Source organism: Platalea leucorodia, assembly GCF_965183815.1.
Source record: "Platalea leucorodia genome assembly, chromosome: 2".
Lineage (NCBI taxonomy): Eukaryota > Metazoa > Chordata > Aves > Pelecaniformes > Threskiornithidae > Platalea > Platalea leucorodia.
In genome coordinates, this window is record NC_138824.1 from 25,142,215 (window position 1) to 25,158,367 (window position 16,153).

The 16,153-nt window shown below is 42.6% G+C and overlaps 1 protein-coding gene across 3 annotated transcripts in view; it reads right to left on the bottom strand.

Moving 5' to 3' along the window:
• STARD13 (StAR related lipid transfer domain containing 13) overlaps positions 1-16,153 on the bottom strand; it is a gene marked incomplete at its 5' end in the record, with an annotated part of 256,335 nt that overhangs the window by 15,217 nt on the left and 224,965 nt on the right. For all 3 annotated transcript variants that reach the window (XM_082304662.1, XM_082304664.1, XM_082304663.1), the window contains 4 exons: positions 1,190-1,349; positions 3,438-3,611; positions 5,018-6,396; positions 11,634-11,697. In XM_082304662.1, the coding sequence (XP_082160788.1) occupies positions 1,190-1,349; positions 3,438-3,611; positions 5,018-6,396; positions 11,634-11,697 (1,777 nt within the window). The remainder of the gene's footprint in view (positions 1-1,189; positions 1,350-3,437; positions 3,612-5,017; positions 6,397-11,633; positions 11,698-16,153) is intronic.

The window sequence follows — 16,153 nt, forward strand, 5'->3', positions numbered from 1 at the left end:
CAACATGCTATTCCTTCCACCCCTCAACTCCTGTACTATATGTGGTAGGCAGAACTTGTCTCACCTCACTTTTGACACCCAGGAATTAGATATCAAGGTCTGCCCACTACAGGATCTCTTTGCAGTCAGCAGAGAGAAAGGATGGGAAGGGCCTGTGTCTCCCCACTGGCTGTAAAGGGAAATGGCTGTGATTCACAGCTAGGAATTTAATTTTTAGACTTCCATTTTGGGGAAGATGACTGTCACCCAACAAAACAACCTGAACAGCAACCAGAATGGTGATCAGAAAATGGAAAGATTCAGAACTGACCACTTCCACCCTTTTTGTGTGCTCAGAGCTAGGAAAGCAGCAAAGTCAGTGGAGTAAAATGCTGGTTGCTCCTTTTGAACTTACAACTATCTAAAAGCAGTTATGGAAGAGGTCATATGACATGAGGTCAATAATAGTAGAGGACTGAACTCAATCAGCCGGGGGGTTTCTCCCAGTCCTATGTTCATAAAAATGCATATCCTCATCCTTAGGGGAAGAACAGTAAAAATATGATTGGTATGTCCCTGCTCTGTAGCTAAAGGGAATGAAAAAGTCTGAAATACTTTGAGCATGAGGGTCTCCCAGCTGGCTTGCTGAAGCTAAGAACATTATAAAGGGAAACGTACCGTAATGGCTTTGGCATTGAACATCTGCTGACCTAACTCTATCTGGATATATCTGACTCTGTCAACAGAATACTTTGAATATTTTGCTGAGTTTGCTCTCTATTCTTGGCTTTTTCTTTCTTTGCTAAGTAAATAAAACCTTTTGTACCATATCTTGTGAAATGGTGAATGCAGTTAACCCTCAGTGGCAACAGTCAAGCATAAGCAGTGCAGATACAGGCAGAAGCGGGGAGTCCTGAGCTCTGATTCAACAGACACAAAGATCTCGTCATTCCTTGAGACAGGCTATTGTGTACAAATCAGCAGGACTGATTAGCTACAAGAATTCAACAGATTAGCTGGATACAAATCTCAAAATGGCAAACCATTAGTATTGGCACCAGGTGTCAAGTCACAAGAGGAGATCTGGGCCCAACATGAGATATAACAATCTTCAAATAATTCTGGTACTAAGTACAAAAAGGTTCACCATTGCTTGCTCAGGGTGTCTTTTCAGAAAAAACCAACTGAGTCCCTCGAGTAAAGTTCATACCTGATCTAGACAGTTGCTCCGTAAGTAGCGTAGCGCTTGCTGTATGCTCTGGGGAAGAGGCTGTCCTGTTCTCTGGACGTGAACTATCAGAGGCACGCCAAAGACGTTCTTGTCCTTGTAGTCAGGGACTTTCATCCTCTTCATGAATTTTGGCACAGACCTGAAAATTAACATGAAGAGGCTGCATGAAAATACCAGAGTATTTACACAGTCTCTCTAAGTAACACTGCTGGTAGAAATTGGTAACTGGGGTCACCTCCTTTTTTATGAAGATGGTGAAAAAATGTTTAATGCACAATACACGGACACTTTACAAGCTGTATAACTGATGGATTTCTTGACAACTTTTATAAGTAGATGGCCTCTGGCTCTAAGATACAGCATAACAATCTGTTCTAACAAAAAACTTTTGCTATGCAGTTGTAATCCAGCTGAGGCCAACATGGTTCAAAGCATCCATTAGGGACTCAAAGGAATGGCACAGCAAAGCATAGTGGAGAGGGTATCTGAGAGAAAAGGAGGTTCAGTCCTCTAACATGCTGAATGATTTTTATACTACCAGTTACTGGATTTAGCATTTCTATTGACTAACAATTTACAGTAATAAATGATGGTGGGAAGTCCCTATGTGCCATATTCATCCCTGGTGTTACATGATTTATTCTAGTTGAGTAATGTAAGTGAAGCTGGTGAGCTTGCTTTCTTCCAAAAATGAGGGTGAAAACAAGAACAAACTGGATTCCCTTTGTGGGAGTCATGACTGCAGTGGAATTAAAAAAAAAAAAAAAAAAGGATGAATATGACCTGAATGTGACAAAGATTTTTCTCATCTGTGTGGGAAGGAGATAAAACTTGGATTAAATGACCTACTGAAGGAGTACAGCATAGAACTTTACAGCTATTTAATGTCCCACTCTTATAAATCCTTAGAGACTGATTATACAAACTGAAGAAATATTTGTCAGGAGGGAAAACCTCTGTACAAACAGCAGGATCTAGAATTTACTGTAATCTATTCTTCTTATTTGGAGTTGGTTAAGGTGAGATTCATTTCAGTACAGACTTTGTCAGCTAGCCGCAGGGAGCTGCACCAAAGGAAAACAACGATCTGGGGGTTCATCTTATTGAATTTTAGCTCTCTAACAGAGATTTAGAAAGAGTTAGCAGTCCAGGCTGCCTCTACACAAACTGTGGAGCGAGGCACCTCTGGAGGGTGACCCACACCCTGAGCCTTGGATAGAATGAGCTGCCTTTGGAATTGCCTGTCTTTTTCCACTGACCACAGACAGCCGACCTGACTTGCTCAGATTAGACTTACAACTTTTCAGAGTGGCTGACGCCAGTGATGTGAATCTCACAGGTAGCCCCTTGTATCTATTTTTCCATTTCTAAAGGAAAACCTGTCTTATCTAGCTCACAGCTGAATGTAGGGGGATTTTAGTGAAGTGCTTTGAACATGGAAATCACAACGCAAATATCAAGTCATATTATTTTTTGATTTGTCATCTCTGTGTATTAGGGAAAGTTTCTGTTATCCTTTTGATTATTTCTCAGATACTTATAATCTCTTATCTAGGTCCATTTCCATTGCAGTGTGCTTCGGTCTGTGTGGCCCATCAGGGTTTGTATACTATTAAACATGCAGATTTCTGTAGCCCGTTGCTACAGAAGGAGCCACATCGCCAGCATTCATGCCCATCTGCCCTTCACTCCACTCTCTGAGTGACCAGGTAACTGTTACAGCTGCTACGGCTCCAAGCTCCCTCTAACGCAAGTCCAGGACTAGGCTAAAGCTTACATCTTTTGATCTGCAGAGAAAAGTCCTGTAACAGTTCTAACCCTCCTTTTAAAGCATAAACAAACCAATATTGAATACATAAAGTACCAGCAGCAGCTGTTTCTTTTTGAATCACAAAATGAATTCTGGGGAAGACTTGCTGTAAATATTTCCTACTTTTAATCACTGTCTCCTACTCCTATTTATTTTTCTGGAACTGGAGTGTTGTTAGAGAGGCCGGGGTTGTCTCTGTTAGAGCACAGGAATTAAGTCAGATCTCCAGGATCTATTTCTGACTTTGCCACTCAGTCCCTAGGCAGCAATGGATTAAAGGGGACAGTTTCAAATTCTACAGTTGAAGTCAATTGTTCCTCCTAATTGCATTTACTGAATTTACTAGCAGAATAGCAGAATTAGAAGAAAACAGTTTCTCCTAAAAAAGTCTCCCTTCCAGTTATCAATGGTACTCACCAGGTCCAGCCATGTTTGTTTGACATGGAGTACTTTTCCATGATGGCAGTAAGACGAAGCAGAGAGAATTTTTGCAGTAGATTCAGTTGGGCTGCTGACTGATTGCTGATGTGAAGTGATGCGATGGAGTGGCTCAGGCGATGAGAGATTTGGAAACTATGCCATCGTAATCGCCTTTAGCAAAAGAAACAATAGAAAACTCAGAAAACTGTGAGATAGTGCTGGGCAATATACAAAATATACATCAACATACACACACACATGTTATGGCTCATGGTGTGTCAGCTGAAAGAAAAAGAAGCTTGGAGGCAAATAAAACAATTTGCTCAATATCTTTAATTTTGGAAATGCCCAAGCTTTGATTTTTTTAATGTTAAGTTCACAGGTGGGTGTGGGTCCTGTCCATGTACTCAGGGAAGCAGTGCTGCCTGCTATGCCCTTTAGCCCACACGTTTCCAACAGGATGTGGGAGATCCAGATTCAAATGTTCTCTCCCTGACTCAGAACCGGAATTTGGTGCCTGGTCCCTCACCTCCCAGGGGACCGGCCTGACCACCAAGGTATTTGGAGATGAGGTTCTCCAAATATCTTTATAATTAAATACTGAAGGATTTTTTTGAGAAGGGATTGAACCTTGTGTCTCCTTGGCAAGAGCTGTAACCACCAAGCTATTGAGCCACTTACATCTTCTCTTTACTCCAATGCACTTTCTCTATATACTGGATACATTGGAAAAAAAACCCCATTTCAGTTTCTTGTTTGCTAAACATGAGCTCTGGCTCAAATCCTAAAAACTTTGGCACTGCTTATTTACTCAGTAGTTTCCTCGAGTTCACTTGCTTGTGATGGTGGTGAGCAAGCACGGGCAGCCGTAAACCATGGCACAGCAGAATCCTCTGTGAGGACGTGACAAGACTGACGGCAGATCAGAAAATACCAGGTATTTTCTCACTGCTTTTGCACGTACAAAGCTACCCCACACAGCAGTATGGATCCACAAAGGCCTTTACCCAGGACTGTGCTCCCTTGGCTCAACAGAGGGAACTCATCCCTCTGACTTAAAACAGGTCTGCAAACTATTAACAAAATCCTGCTTTTTACTTTTATTAAGAAGTTAATTGTATACCATCATTTCACCCCGTCACATAAGGGACTGAGGCAGGGTAGGGAAATGGGCTTTGAGCACAAAAAGGGACACATTTTTAAAGCAGACCAGTGCATAAAAGAAGTGCACAAGGCTATGGATGCATAAATTCTGGGGTGCATAACTTAGAAGACAAACTGAAAATACATCCCACAACATATACAGGGTCCTACTATGTAATCAATGGATCAAGAAAGAAAAAAATGCCTTAGTTTGCTCTATTAAACCAATTTTCTGTTGATTCCACATAAGAATTTCCATAGCAGGATGTCTCTTATCCCAAAGCCCACCCTTCCCTGGGAAGTCCTCATCCCCATACAGGATGAGTACAACTGTAATGGTACCCTGCACCTTCTGCCTCCCAGGCTGAGAGCCTCTGCTTCTTTATATCGTATTTCACAGTCTATGGATTTGTATACAAAATTTCGCTACCTACCTGCTTGGCCTTGTGAGCGATGCTCCCACCCCAGAGTCTCTCCTGTCCCTAACGCCAGTGGCTTCGGATTCATTGAGGGATGTTCCATCTCTATCCATGTCACTTGGTGTGGTCCGGCCATCAGAGACAGAGTTTCCTTCAAAATCAAGTGTGATCTGTGTGGGCGACTGGAAAGGCAACAACGGAGATTCCCTGACCGACACATCATCAACTGGCAGACCTGGCAACACATTCTTTGACCAGCCATCTACCACCTCCTGGAGTCCATTGACATGTTGCAAAATGTCATCTAAATGAGGAAAAAGGACATCTTTCTCTAAGTCCAGGAGGTCTCCAGTACTAGCATACAAGTGGGAACCTGGCACATTGTCATAAATACTAATTCTGCTCTCTTTAGGACAGCAAGCCATCAATCCGGACTCTTTTGGAGTAGAGCAGTTCTGCTTTCCCAAAGAGATGCTGCCTGTCCTCCAGTTCACACTGTTACTGTTGTCTGTAGGCGAGAGGCTTTCAATAGAAAGTGCCTTAGGGAAGGTCCCTGGTTTATGATCCTTGGGAATATGCACAACCAAGTTCTCTTGGGAATGAAATTCATTTTTGCGGTTTTGGTCCACCACTTGCCGTAAGGCCGTTCCTTCCAGAACATCTAGGTCTTCCAGGTACATCCCACCTCTCTTGTTTGCTTCATGGCATTTGCGTTCCTTCAAACACGGTGTGCTCACCCCACTGCTGCTGTTTTCGGACTGGCTGCTGTCACTGCTGGATTTGGCAGAAAAGGAAAGTCCTCTTTTGACTGAATCTTGTCCTAAGTTCTGGAGATCACCATTGACTATCTGTACACAGTGCATGTCTTTCAAGGATTTCGGCTCATACTGGAGAACAGGTCCACTTATCTCTAAAGGACCCGTTCTTCCCGAGCCTTTTAGTTTTCCATGCACACCTTTTGCTTTTAGTGTCTCCATGCGTTTTAGAAAGGTTTTTGCTTTGGTTCGTGTTGGTTTCTCATTCTTCAGGTTGTCCTTCGGGGACAGGGCGGTGTTTATTGCAGTGGAGTCTTGCAGCAGTGTGCTTTCTACATCATGCTGGCCAGAGCAGTCGCAGGTCTCCCTGGCAGCGCTGCTGATGCCAGATTGACTCCTGTTGTCACTTCCCCCACTGCTCTCGCTGTGAATAGATGAGACCTCAGGTTCACTCAGATCTGTAAGGACGCTCTCGCTGCTTGTTGTATTTTTCATTTTAATGTCCCCAGAAGATCCATGTCTATCTGATCGGTGAAGCAAAGCATCAATGTCGTCCACCCGCGACCATCGTCTGCTGGTTCTTTGGAAAGTCCATTTATTACTGATAGCACAGAGGTCTTCTTCATCTGAGTCTTCACTCTGGAAAACAGCAAGTGGCACATGTTAAAAGCAGGTGCATTTACTTGTTATTTGAATTAGTATGATTGTGCTGCTCCATGTGAGCAACAGGTGGTAAAGTCTCCCTGAACCTAGTTTATGAAAGATTGGTCATCAATCCTTTCGTAACAGCCTCTTTCATTTAATTGTAAAGACTGCAGCGAGCATCTTAACAAGTAAGGAATAAAAGCCTGCTCTATGTTAGGGAGCTCATGAGTCCCATCAGTGCCTCTTGGCTTCTGTGGGGCAGATTGCCTGTGCACTGAACTGTGTAGGACTGATGCCCATAGTGACTGTTTAGGGAAAAAAAGTGTTTTGAAAGGTTCAAGTAGAGGGATCCTGACTTGCAGGGATGGTGTTAATATACACAGGGTGAAGACTGGGAAGTAGCTAGGTACTACAGCAATGTGAGCCATTTAAGAAACCAAGACAGTAAATATCTGGTGCTGCACTTAGTTTTGCAGTGAGAACTAAGTAAACATCTATAAACTTCACAGACAGGTACATCTAACAAGATTTATGTTTCAGGAACATAACTACAGATAAATACAGATAAATAGCCACAGTGCTTAAAATAACAGTAAAAAAATATTTGGAGGTATCACTTAGGGTGGGTCTGAGTGCAGGCAAAGGAAGGCAGTGAAGGCAGCCATGGAGGTGTGGGGAGGAGGAGCAGCCGGGGTCAGTCCTGCATGGGGCAGCATTTACAGTTGAGGTGAGATTTCTTACAGTGGCAACTGCTATCTGCATTGCCTTTGCCATCAGAGGCACCCCTAACTTGACGGTCTCCAGTCTGCCCCACTGTCTCTGGCTTCCCCTGGCCTCTCCTGAGGCAGCAGCAGCCCCACAGCCCCTCCTGGTCTCATCCCTCAGCCGGGGGCAAGTGGAGTTGTGCTTATGTATAGGCAGCTCCAGGAGCTACTCTGCAATGCAGACAATATGTGCCTTGAAAAAAATTTGGATAAAAAAGCTCTCCCTGTGACATTTTTCTCATCTGTTTGTTCAAACAAAAAAAGATACATCTTCAGCATGAAGCACGCAGTCAGTGTCGAACTTGCTGTTCTCTAAGGATGCAAAGCCCACAGTTGCTAATGAGTATCCTTCCCTTGACTTTGAACCGTGTTTATACTGCATTATTCTTGTACATTCGCTTTAAAGGAGAACAAACTAACTTCACCTACATGACATCCAAACAGCTCTTTGCATTCTTGGAAGCAGTATGAAGGCAGTAAAATATGACAGGCTGTCAGACTAAAATGAGGTGCTAAACCAGAAAGACTATTTTGGGACTGGAAAAATTCTCATTTTAAAAGTCTATTATTAGAAGTATTTTTCTATGAAGTTTTGATGGTAAAGTTATCTCCCATCTCTGACTAGCTCTCTGCTGGCCTGTCTAATTGAAAAATATAAAACAAATTTTACCAGAACCCCCAAAATCTTAAATAATGTGAAAGCTCAAAAGATGGAGATTTGGATCAGTAGTGTGCCAGGTCTCACTAATGCCATAAGCTTTTGCCAGTTTATCACTTCAAGTCAGCCAGATGTTTTAGATCATGTCCAAACCATAAAATAAAATATAGCTATGAAATTTTGGGTTTAGTCATTCCTCTTTTATCTGTTAACATTGAGGTGTGCAATGCTCCTGCAGCTGATGTTAGTTCACAGGAACAAATGGAGATCTTCGTTCTGCTGCTAGCTAGAGAGAAAAATTAAGAGCTAATGAAGCAGCAGGAAAGGGGCTAGAAAAGGCTAATACTACTTTGGCCATTTTGTCTGCAGAGACGAAATGGCATATCAGACAGATCTACCTTCATTTCAGCTCAACAGTTGGCTGTATGCATATACAGAGCAAAGAACTGCACAGATTCAGGCACTTAAAAATCCATCTATTGTGGTCTTAGTAATGCCATGAAGTGGATATTTTAAAAACCGCAAGGGTATGTACTTTTAAATATTTAGTAGTGGTAATTATATCTACAAAGCATACCACTGCTGAAGCATTGATGGCACCAGCCAATAGGACAAAAATATATTTTTTTTATTTGTTGTACATCCCAGTATGCCAAAGGGACCTTAAAGGAGATTCTTGGCTGACACAAATCCCTGTAGCTGCACTGACATCACTGTATGAACTGACAGGATTTAGCCTGTATTTTCTACAAGCTGGAATCGATTAAACTAGCCAAAGTGGTAGAGACATTGTGAAAAACACCAAGAGGAGAGCACAAAGTAAGAGACAGAAATAAACACAAATTCAGTGGTGAATATACTTTAAATCATTTTTAGAGGAAAATAAGTTTTAAGATTTTTTTTTTAAAGAAAGTAGAGATGAACAGAAATGGATATTGGTAGTAAACAAGTTTTGTGTCTAACCACCACACATAGGATTACATTCTGCCCAAGAACCACTCAGAAAATACAGAGGGGGTTTGGTGTCAAAATTTGCAGCTCAATAAAAAAAAGGTTTAGTTTAGTTTTTTTAATTGGTAAGGAACATTCTTGCATTTCATCAAAAGAAAAATCAGACAAATGAAATATCTGGCTACTGAAATGCTGCCACGGTGACTCACTCCAAATTCGGCTGCACTGCAAGTGCTGTGACATAATGTGCTTTTCTTTTGATGGAATCAGTAGAAATTCTGGAAGCCACGAACATCCTGAATGACCCACTGTTCTTGTTAGATATCAGAGTGCCCTGACAAACGAGACTGTCCTAAAAAAAAATGCAGAGAGCACTTTGCCAACCGACATGTCACCAGCTATGGGGACAGTGGAGCAAGAGTAGGGCTGAAAGCAATGATTCATCTTACACAGGCGGAACAGACATCTTGGAGCAATGACCGTATATTTCTACTGACCTAGGGTGAAATCAAGTGCACGGCTTTGGAGCATATTCAAAAGTCCATTTAATACCATTATGTTTGGGAAGATGAGAAGGGGCAAGTTTCTTGAGGACTGACTGATAACATTTGCCAAAGAGAAAGAGGTTTTGATTCACAGATTTGTCACAGTTGATTTAAAATAGTACAGCTTTTTGACTGAGGGTATTCTTGCCTAAGATACAGAGGGATGCTAAGAAAATGCAAAAAATGGGTTTATTTGCGGTGGAATTCTGCCACATTTTTCCAGCTGGGGACAGGAATTCTCATAAAGCGACAGCTGCAGAAGGCAGTTAATCCAAAGGCTAATCTCTGTCTGTCCAAATCGCTTACGGACATATTTGCAACACATAGACGAGGATTTCTGTATGCATCTCAATGAAGCCAAGGGGAAGAGAGCAGCCCACAGCGTGAATGTATCGGGTGGGAGGGTGGGCGGTGGGGAACACCGACCCTGTGCTGGCTTTCACAGTAACCTTGCCTGGCAGCTCGCTTGGCCATATTTTAATGATCACTCAAGCAGCTGCGCTAGTCCTGTGCAAACCTGTTACGCTGAACCTCCAAAGCAAGCTGATTTTGCATTTCCTTGTTCAGATCACCATAGAGACTATTAGGAAAGGCAATATCTACAGCAAAAAAGTTTACTTGGTTCCGTGTTCAATTCCAGACCCAATTTCCAGCTTTTACATTTGCATTTACATTTCCTTCTGTCAGCGGTCTCTCCTCCCTCTTCTTCTCTCCCCCACATTCTCTTCTACTTTCACTTGCTCTGTATCTGCCATCCCAAATCTCCTTCATCCCCTCTTTCTCTACATTTTTCTGTGCTCTGCTCCTCCCTGGCCTCATGCAGGCATGGACCCAAGTAGCTTCTGTACCCCTGAAAGGGTACCAAGTAGGGCAGTCTCATTTCCATAGTAAATTAACGGTCATCTGCAAGGAGAGCAGCTGAGGGCTTCAATCCATGTAAAACAGGGAGGAGTGGCAAAAAAACCCTAATAAAAGCAAAGGTAACAAGAAAATTCTCCTTTTTTTTAACCCAACATAATCAGACACTTAAAAGAAGCAAGCAAGGAAGCATACAAACCTCACACCAAACCCAAAATACTTGTTGAAGAGAAGAAGGACAGGAGGTAAACAAAATTTCCAGAGGACAATCAGCGTTTGCCTATATGTTGCTTTTTGTAATTCTGTCTCTTGTGCAGCTCCAGTATCTCTGCGTGAACACAAGTACACGAGTGCTTGGACGCAAACCAGACACCCCTCCAAGCAGGTCAACGACACAATCAATTGAGTCAGTTTTTGCTGAAGGACCTCAGCCTCTTCCTATAGCGCCTACCTGCCCAAATCTTAAAGTTATCGTGTAGTCAGGGGATTTTACTGTTCCTTCTGTCAGGTGTGATGTGGGTGTTTGATGTGGGAAGTGTTGGCACTTATCAAAGACAAGAAAAATCCATCAGGTCTGAAGCAGTGAAGAGAAGAGGAATGGACTAAATGCACAGCAGAATAAACGGGCACATGCAGAAGGCAGAATATCTGGACATTGAAACCGTCCTTTGTTCAAGTTCCCTCAAACAGTGAACAGAGTATGAATAGACTGAATCTGCAAAGACACCAAAAATGCAACTCTCGGAGGCAGTTTTTAAAAAGCATTAGACAAACACTCTAAGGGAGGAAAAACAGACACCAAACTTTCTCAGAGTCAACAGCTACCATTGTACACTGCTGAAGGGCTTGGGGAATTTGTGACCAGAGAAAAAAAACATTCAACAGTTAATGCTGGACATGTTACAAAACTCCTAAAATCAATAGGCGGTTTCTGCAGTCCTTGCTGAAACCCTGTAAGCTCAAATAACTCCCATGTTGCATAGGAGCTTGTAAGGATGACAGAGTTTATTTTCATATTCTTAAGTGGGAATATGTCACTACAAGAAATAGAGAAAAGCTATTGTTTTTGTCCAAACAGCTTCCATTTTTTCCAAGCAGGATTTTCCATTGTGTACTCACATGGCATTGGCAAACAAGCCAGACTAACGAAACCGCACTGTCTTTTCACTCGCTAACTTGAACTACACATACGTAAAGTTTTAAGTACTGCGTGTGCCCTTTTAACACATATAGTATTGCTCCCGCTGTATTAGTCACAGTTTTTTTTCTATTTTATTTATAACGTGAAGATTCAGCAATTTACATTATTGTGTGTCCAGATAATGCTGACACACGTGTTCAAAGTCAGATACACTTAACTTACTTTTAAGAGCATTACTGACTTAAAGACTGAACTGGGGAGGTCTTATCACAAAAGCCAGGGCAAAGCCAGCACATTTCATGAAGTTTCCTTACCTTTTTTCTTTGGAAGTTCACATCGAGTTTCATTGAGGCGCACTTGTTCAGTGTGTTCAGTCGTCTACAGGGCAAAGCAAATTCAAAAGATTAGCAGCATCTGATTAAAGGGCATGACTTTTCATAAGTCCAAAAGCTTTTCTCTTATCTGCCTGTAGGGTGCTAACTGCATACAACAGGCTTCAGAAACGATACTGGTCATATTATTCCAGGCTGTAAGACCACTGCGTTAAAAGGGAATCTTAGCTTCACATTACTTGATAGCCAGGTTTTATATATTGCTTTTTAATTCATAGACATTTAAGTACTCAGCAAAGGAAACAGGTATAAGCAAACCCCTCTGATAGATAGGGAAATGACAGGAGACTAAGGAGGTAAGTTGCCTTCTGCAGGTAACATAATTGGTCTGAAACGATTTAAGGTTAATGTTAGGGGATTTCAAAGCACTTGTGAAAGACAAAAGAAAAAGATGCAGTTCCTCACTTTAGGCAGTTAGCACCTCCTTTAAAAAGTTGACATAAAGAAGAACTCTTAGCAGTTAGTAAAATGTTTCTCCACAGCTAATAGCTCCTTTCCCACACCTGTGGATCTTATAAACAGGTTAACACCCAAAATGTAACAAATGTAACATTTTTAAATAAATATTTTTAATCATTTTTTGCCGTGTTTGTAATGATGTTATCAGAGACTCTGTAAGGCTTCTGCTCCTTAAATCCAAGGCTATCCCATGACAATAGTGTGTTGAAATGACAGTCCCACAAAGATGGAAAGTGAATGTGTGTGTGTGTGTATCCATGTGCAGAGACAATCAGAGGGCAAGAAAACATGCTCTTTCAATAGGCAACCCACCATGCCAATCATAAATGATTAGTTTTTATTTATACTTAAAGGTCTTGATTCATGAAACCATCCATCTTCTAAAAGCAGAGGCTCAGAGTTAAATATGTTTGACTTTGAACATTTTCCAGATTTAAGGCTGAATTTCAAAATAAAGAAAGACAGAGTGAGAGAGACACGTGCCCACAACATTCTTCTGTAGGCTGCCTGCATCTCCTGTGTCTTTGCAGCAAGAGCTGCCCCGGTTGCTTCTGGGTCTCAGGAAGAGGCTGCAGATCTCCAGAACTGATAACATTTGAACTGTATGTGATAAGTTACAAGGACACATGAAAAAAAGTATCGCATCAATAATGTAATCTCTCACATAGCATAAGAACATTATGGCATTAACATATTCCTCCCCGAGACTTCTAATATTAGAAATACTTTCAAATTGCCACCACTAATAAAGAACCAGCCCACCACACGTGGATCTTCCTTAAAAAAAATTCCCTCACAAAATATCATCTGCTCATTTGTAGATAAAATACTCCTCCCTAACTCAAGCCAATAAATCCGTTATGCCATATCAGAAAAGCCCCGTGCTCATCATATTAATGTGAGTATAATGCATGCACAAGCACACCCCGCATGCATGATAGTAACATTCTTGTAATAAATTTCAGGCTTTGTGGCGCTGTAGCTATATCTTCAACCTTCTGCCCACAAATCCTCCTCCTCAGGGATTACATCTATTACTGCAAAGCTCATCTTCTGCCCAAACATGGAATTTCTCAACCCAAAGTTGCATTTTCTTGGGGCCCTGGGGCTGAATAATGTTCAGTGCTTCTTTTGAGTGCAAAATGTTTAAATTTGCATATCAGTATCAATTCCAAATATACAGAGGCACAGACACATTTTCAAAGGACTGCAGCCCAACTTTCTATCCTTGGAGACAGCTTCCTCCAAGAGGTGAACCAGAGGCTCAGCTCAGAGTCCCTGCGTTAGCTGGCCTGTGCTGGAGGGACAAGTTTGTAGCCACATTTCCACACTGACGTGCCACTGTGTGCCACCTGGGTGCTCAGAGCTGCATATCTGAATCAAGCCGCCACCGTGTCCTCACACCTTTACATGGTGAGCGGCCAGACCAGGGACAGAGAAGTGCTCCCTGCTTCCTTGACCTAAGTGTGTCCTGCAAGGCTGACCAGGAGATAAGCATCAGCTAAATTCACCTCCAGAGGCTCAGAAATCCTGAGAAACCACTGCCTCCTTTCAAGCTGCTCATCAACTCTGGAAACCAAGCCATCAACTCCACCTCCCTCGCCTCCAAGAGCAGGCACTGAAGAAACTCTCCTGAGAAAGAGGGCTGCAGTGCAGCCCCCTGTGTCCACAACAGCCCCTGGCAGGTGATCTCTGCAACTGCTTCCTCAATAGTTCATAAAAAAACCTGTATACTTACTGCCTATTTGCAGTTGTGAAGGGGAAGATGTAGAAGAAAACATTTTAAATAACAGGGACCAGTGCTCCTTCCATTCACTATGGTGTTGCTTGCCTTCTAAAATCCCAGGAACAAGCCATGCACTTCAGGAGTGGGAAGATGAGGAAGCAACAGCCCATGATGTACCCTTCGCCCTGTTTGCACCCCAGTACCTCTGCATGTGTCCAGCTGACAGCAGAAAGTGCCGTGGCATTTCTATTAAGATGAGCTGCTTCTTCAGCATGGAAAGGTGCAAAAAGCACGTGATCAAACCAACAAGACCGTCCAAAGCCATTGCTTTCCTGCTAATGGCATTCGAGAGCAAGATCATTTCAGCAGGGACTGGGAGGTCAGCTATATAAAAGTGAATATTGTTATTTAAACTGGAGGCTTGGGAAGCCACACCATTGTCCTGGCTGCTTTCTACCCTGGCTTTGCTATGAAGAACTTGCTCCATCAAAAACAAAACTACTTTTTAATGGGTGCCAGGGACTCAACCTCAGGTTTTAAATTCACAGATCTACAAAACATTGGCATGCTTTCTGGGGCTCTTCCAATGCTATGGAAAGATTTGCCAGTGAAATTAGAGAACTAACGATCATATTTGTGAGCCTGCCTGGTACTAACAACTCCAATCAAAGCCAGTCTGTTTCGACTTCTTATGCCTTGTTGATGTGCCAGTGGTGGCAGAAAGCTTTTCTCATCTGCTTAAAGTCGTTACATGACTGACAGCCAAGTCCTCAGCAAATCTTTCAACAAAAAAATAAAAGTCTCTGGTTTCAAAAGTCTGTCACTAATGTCCCACTTGAAGTGAGAGAAGCACTACACTTTCATGTCACTCCTTAAAAACATGGGAGAAGACTGTCTGTAATGTTAACAAAACACAAGATATGGACTCAAGAAAAGGCAGAAAAAAACACGTTAAATAAACACAAGAGGTGACTATATGAAAAACAAATAATCTCAGATGCATTTGAATGCTTGTCTGGAAAGCTCTGCAGTGTTCAGGGGAAGCCTGCAAAATATTTGCTACAGCAAGTGCTTCACTGATGTTAATTTTATTTCTTCTCCAGGCCATCACAGGTAAACACTACCTCTATGGTTTAACACTTCTCTCTATGGTGAAACATCATCTCTATGTTGAAAAGTGTCCCTTGAAACAATACTTAAACACCAGCGGAGTGATTCAGGTGCCCAAACAGAGATGTCTGGTGCTATTTTAGATCCCCTAGAATATCAAGCCTGGCCTTCAGCTGCTGCAGGTCCTCTTGGTCCAACCAGCCCAGGGAGAAATCTGAGATATCTTAGGATATCCCAGATGGCATGAGATATAGCTGTTTAGGGCTCTGAATCCCAACCCCAGTGCTGTACTTATTGACCCTTATTGTGGAAGTTCTTCAGAAGCAGGAAATCTCTGACTTTCTCATCCTGTACAGCACTAAGCAGTGTTTACAAATAAATACAAGCTTGTAGCAATTCAGGATCTGAGTAGCTGAAAAACCTTGTGGGTGACCTGTTGTCCTGCTTGATGAGCCATCCAGATAATGGGAAGATGACTTTAAAGTGATTTGGAGCTCCATGCATTCCCCTGGACCTGCTCTGCAGCTGCTTCCAGGCAGCTGGTGGGGAATGCAGCCAGGGGCACCAACCAGTTTTGCAGGAGGTGGCACCATGGGGAGGGCTAGCATGGTCAGCACAGTGTCTCCTACCTCTGCAGATCTGCAAATGTCCTCTCTTATGGATCGTGACAAGGCAAACACATTATATGGTTCCGTAAACTCCTGCCTGAGGGAAAAATGACACTATTTCTTTGTTTTATCATTATTCCTAGCCAAGTTTAGGTGCTGCGTACACATGCCCCTAGCTGGCTGCTTCTGGTGCTGTGGAATCTGGCAAGAGGACATCCAGCTGCTCACGCTGGGTTCTGCTGAGGTCTGAACACTGAATAAGAGTCCTCCCAGTACTGGCAGGGCTGGTGTGTGAATCTGGCACTGGCATGTCCCTGCTCCACCAGCTTTTTGCGTGAAGAGAATATACTGTTTTCCAGTCCTATCACTTTTTGTCATGGCTACAGCTGAGTGAGTTACCTTACAGGCTACGTGCTCACATGAGGTGAGTCAGCTCTCCTTGAGGTCAATGGGAGCCATTCTACTGACTTCAGAGCAGGCCTTTCCATACTGCATGTGGAGAGCCGGGCTTATCTCCTAACAGCACCTAAAGCAATATA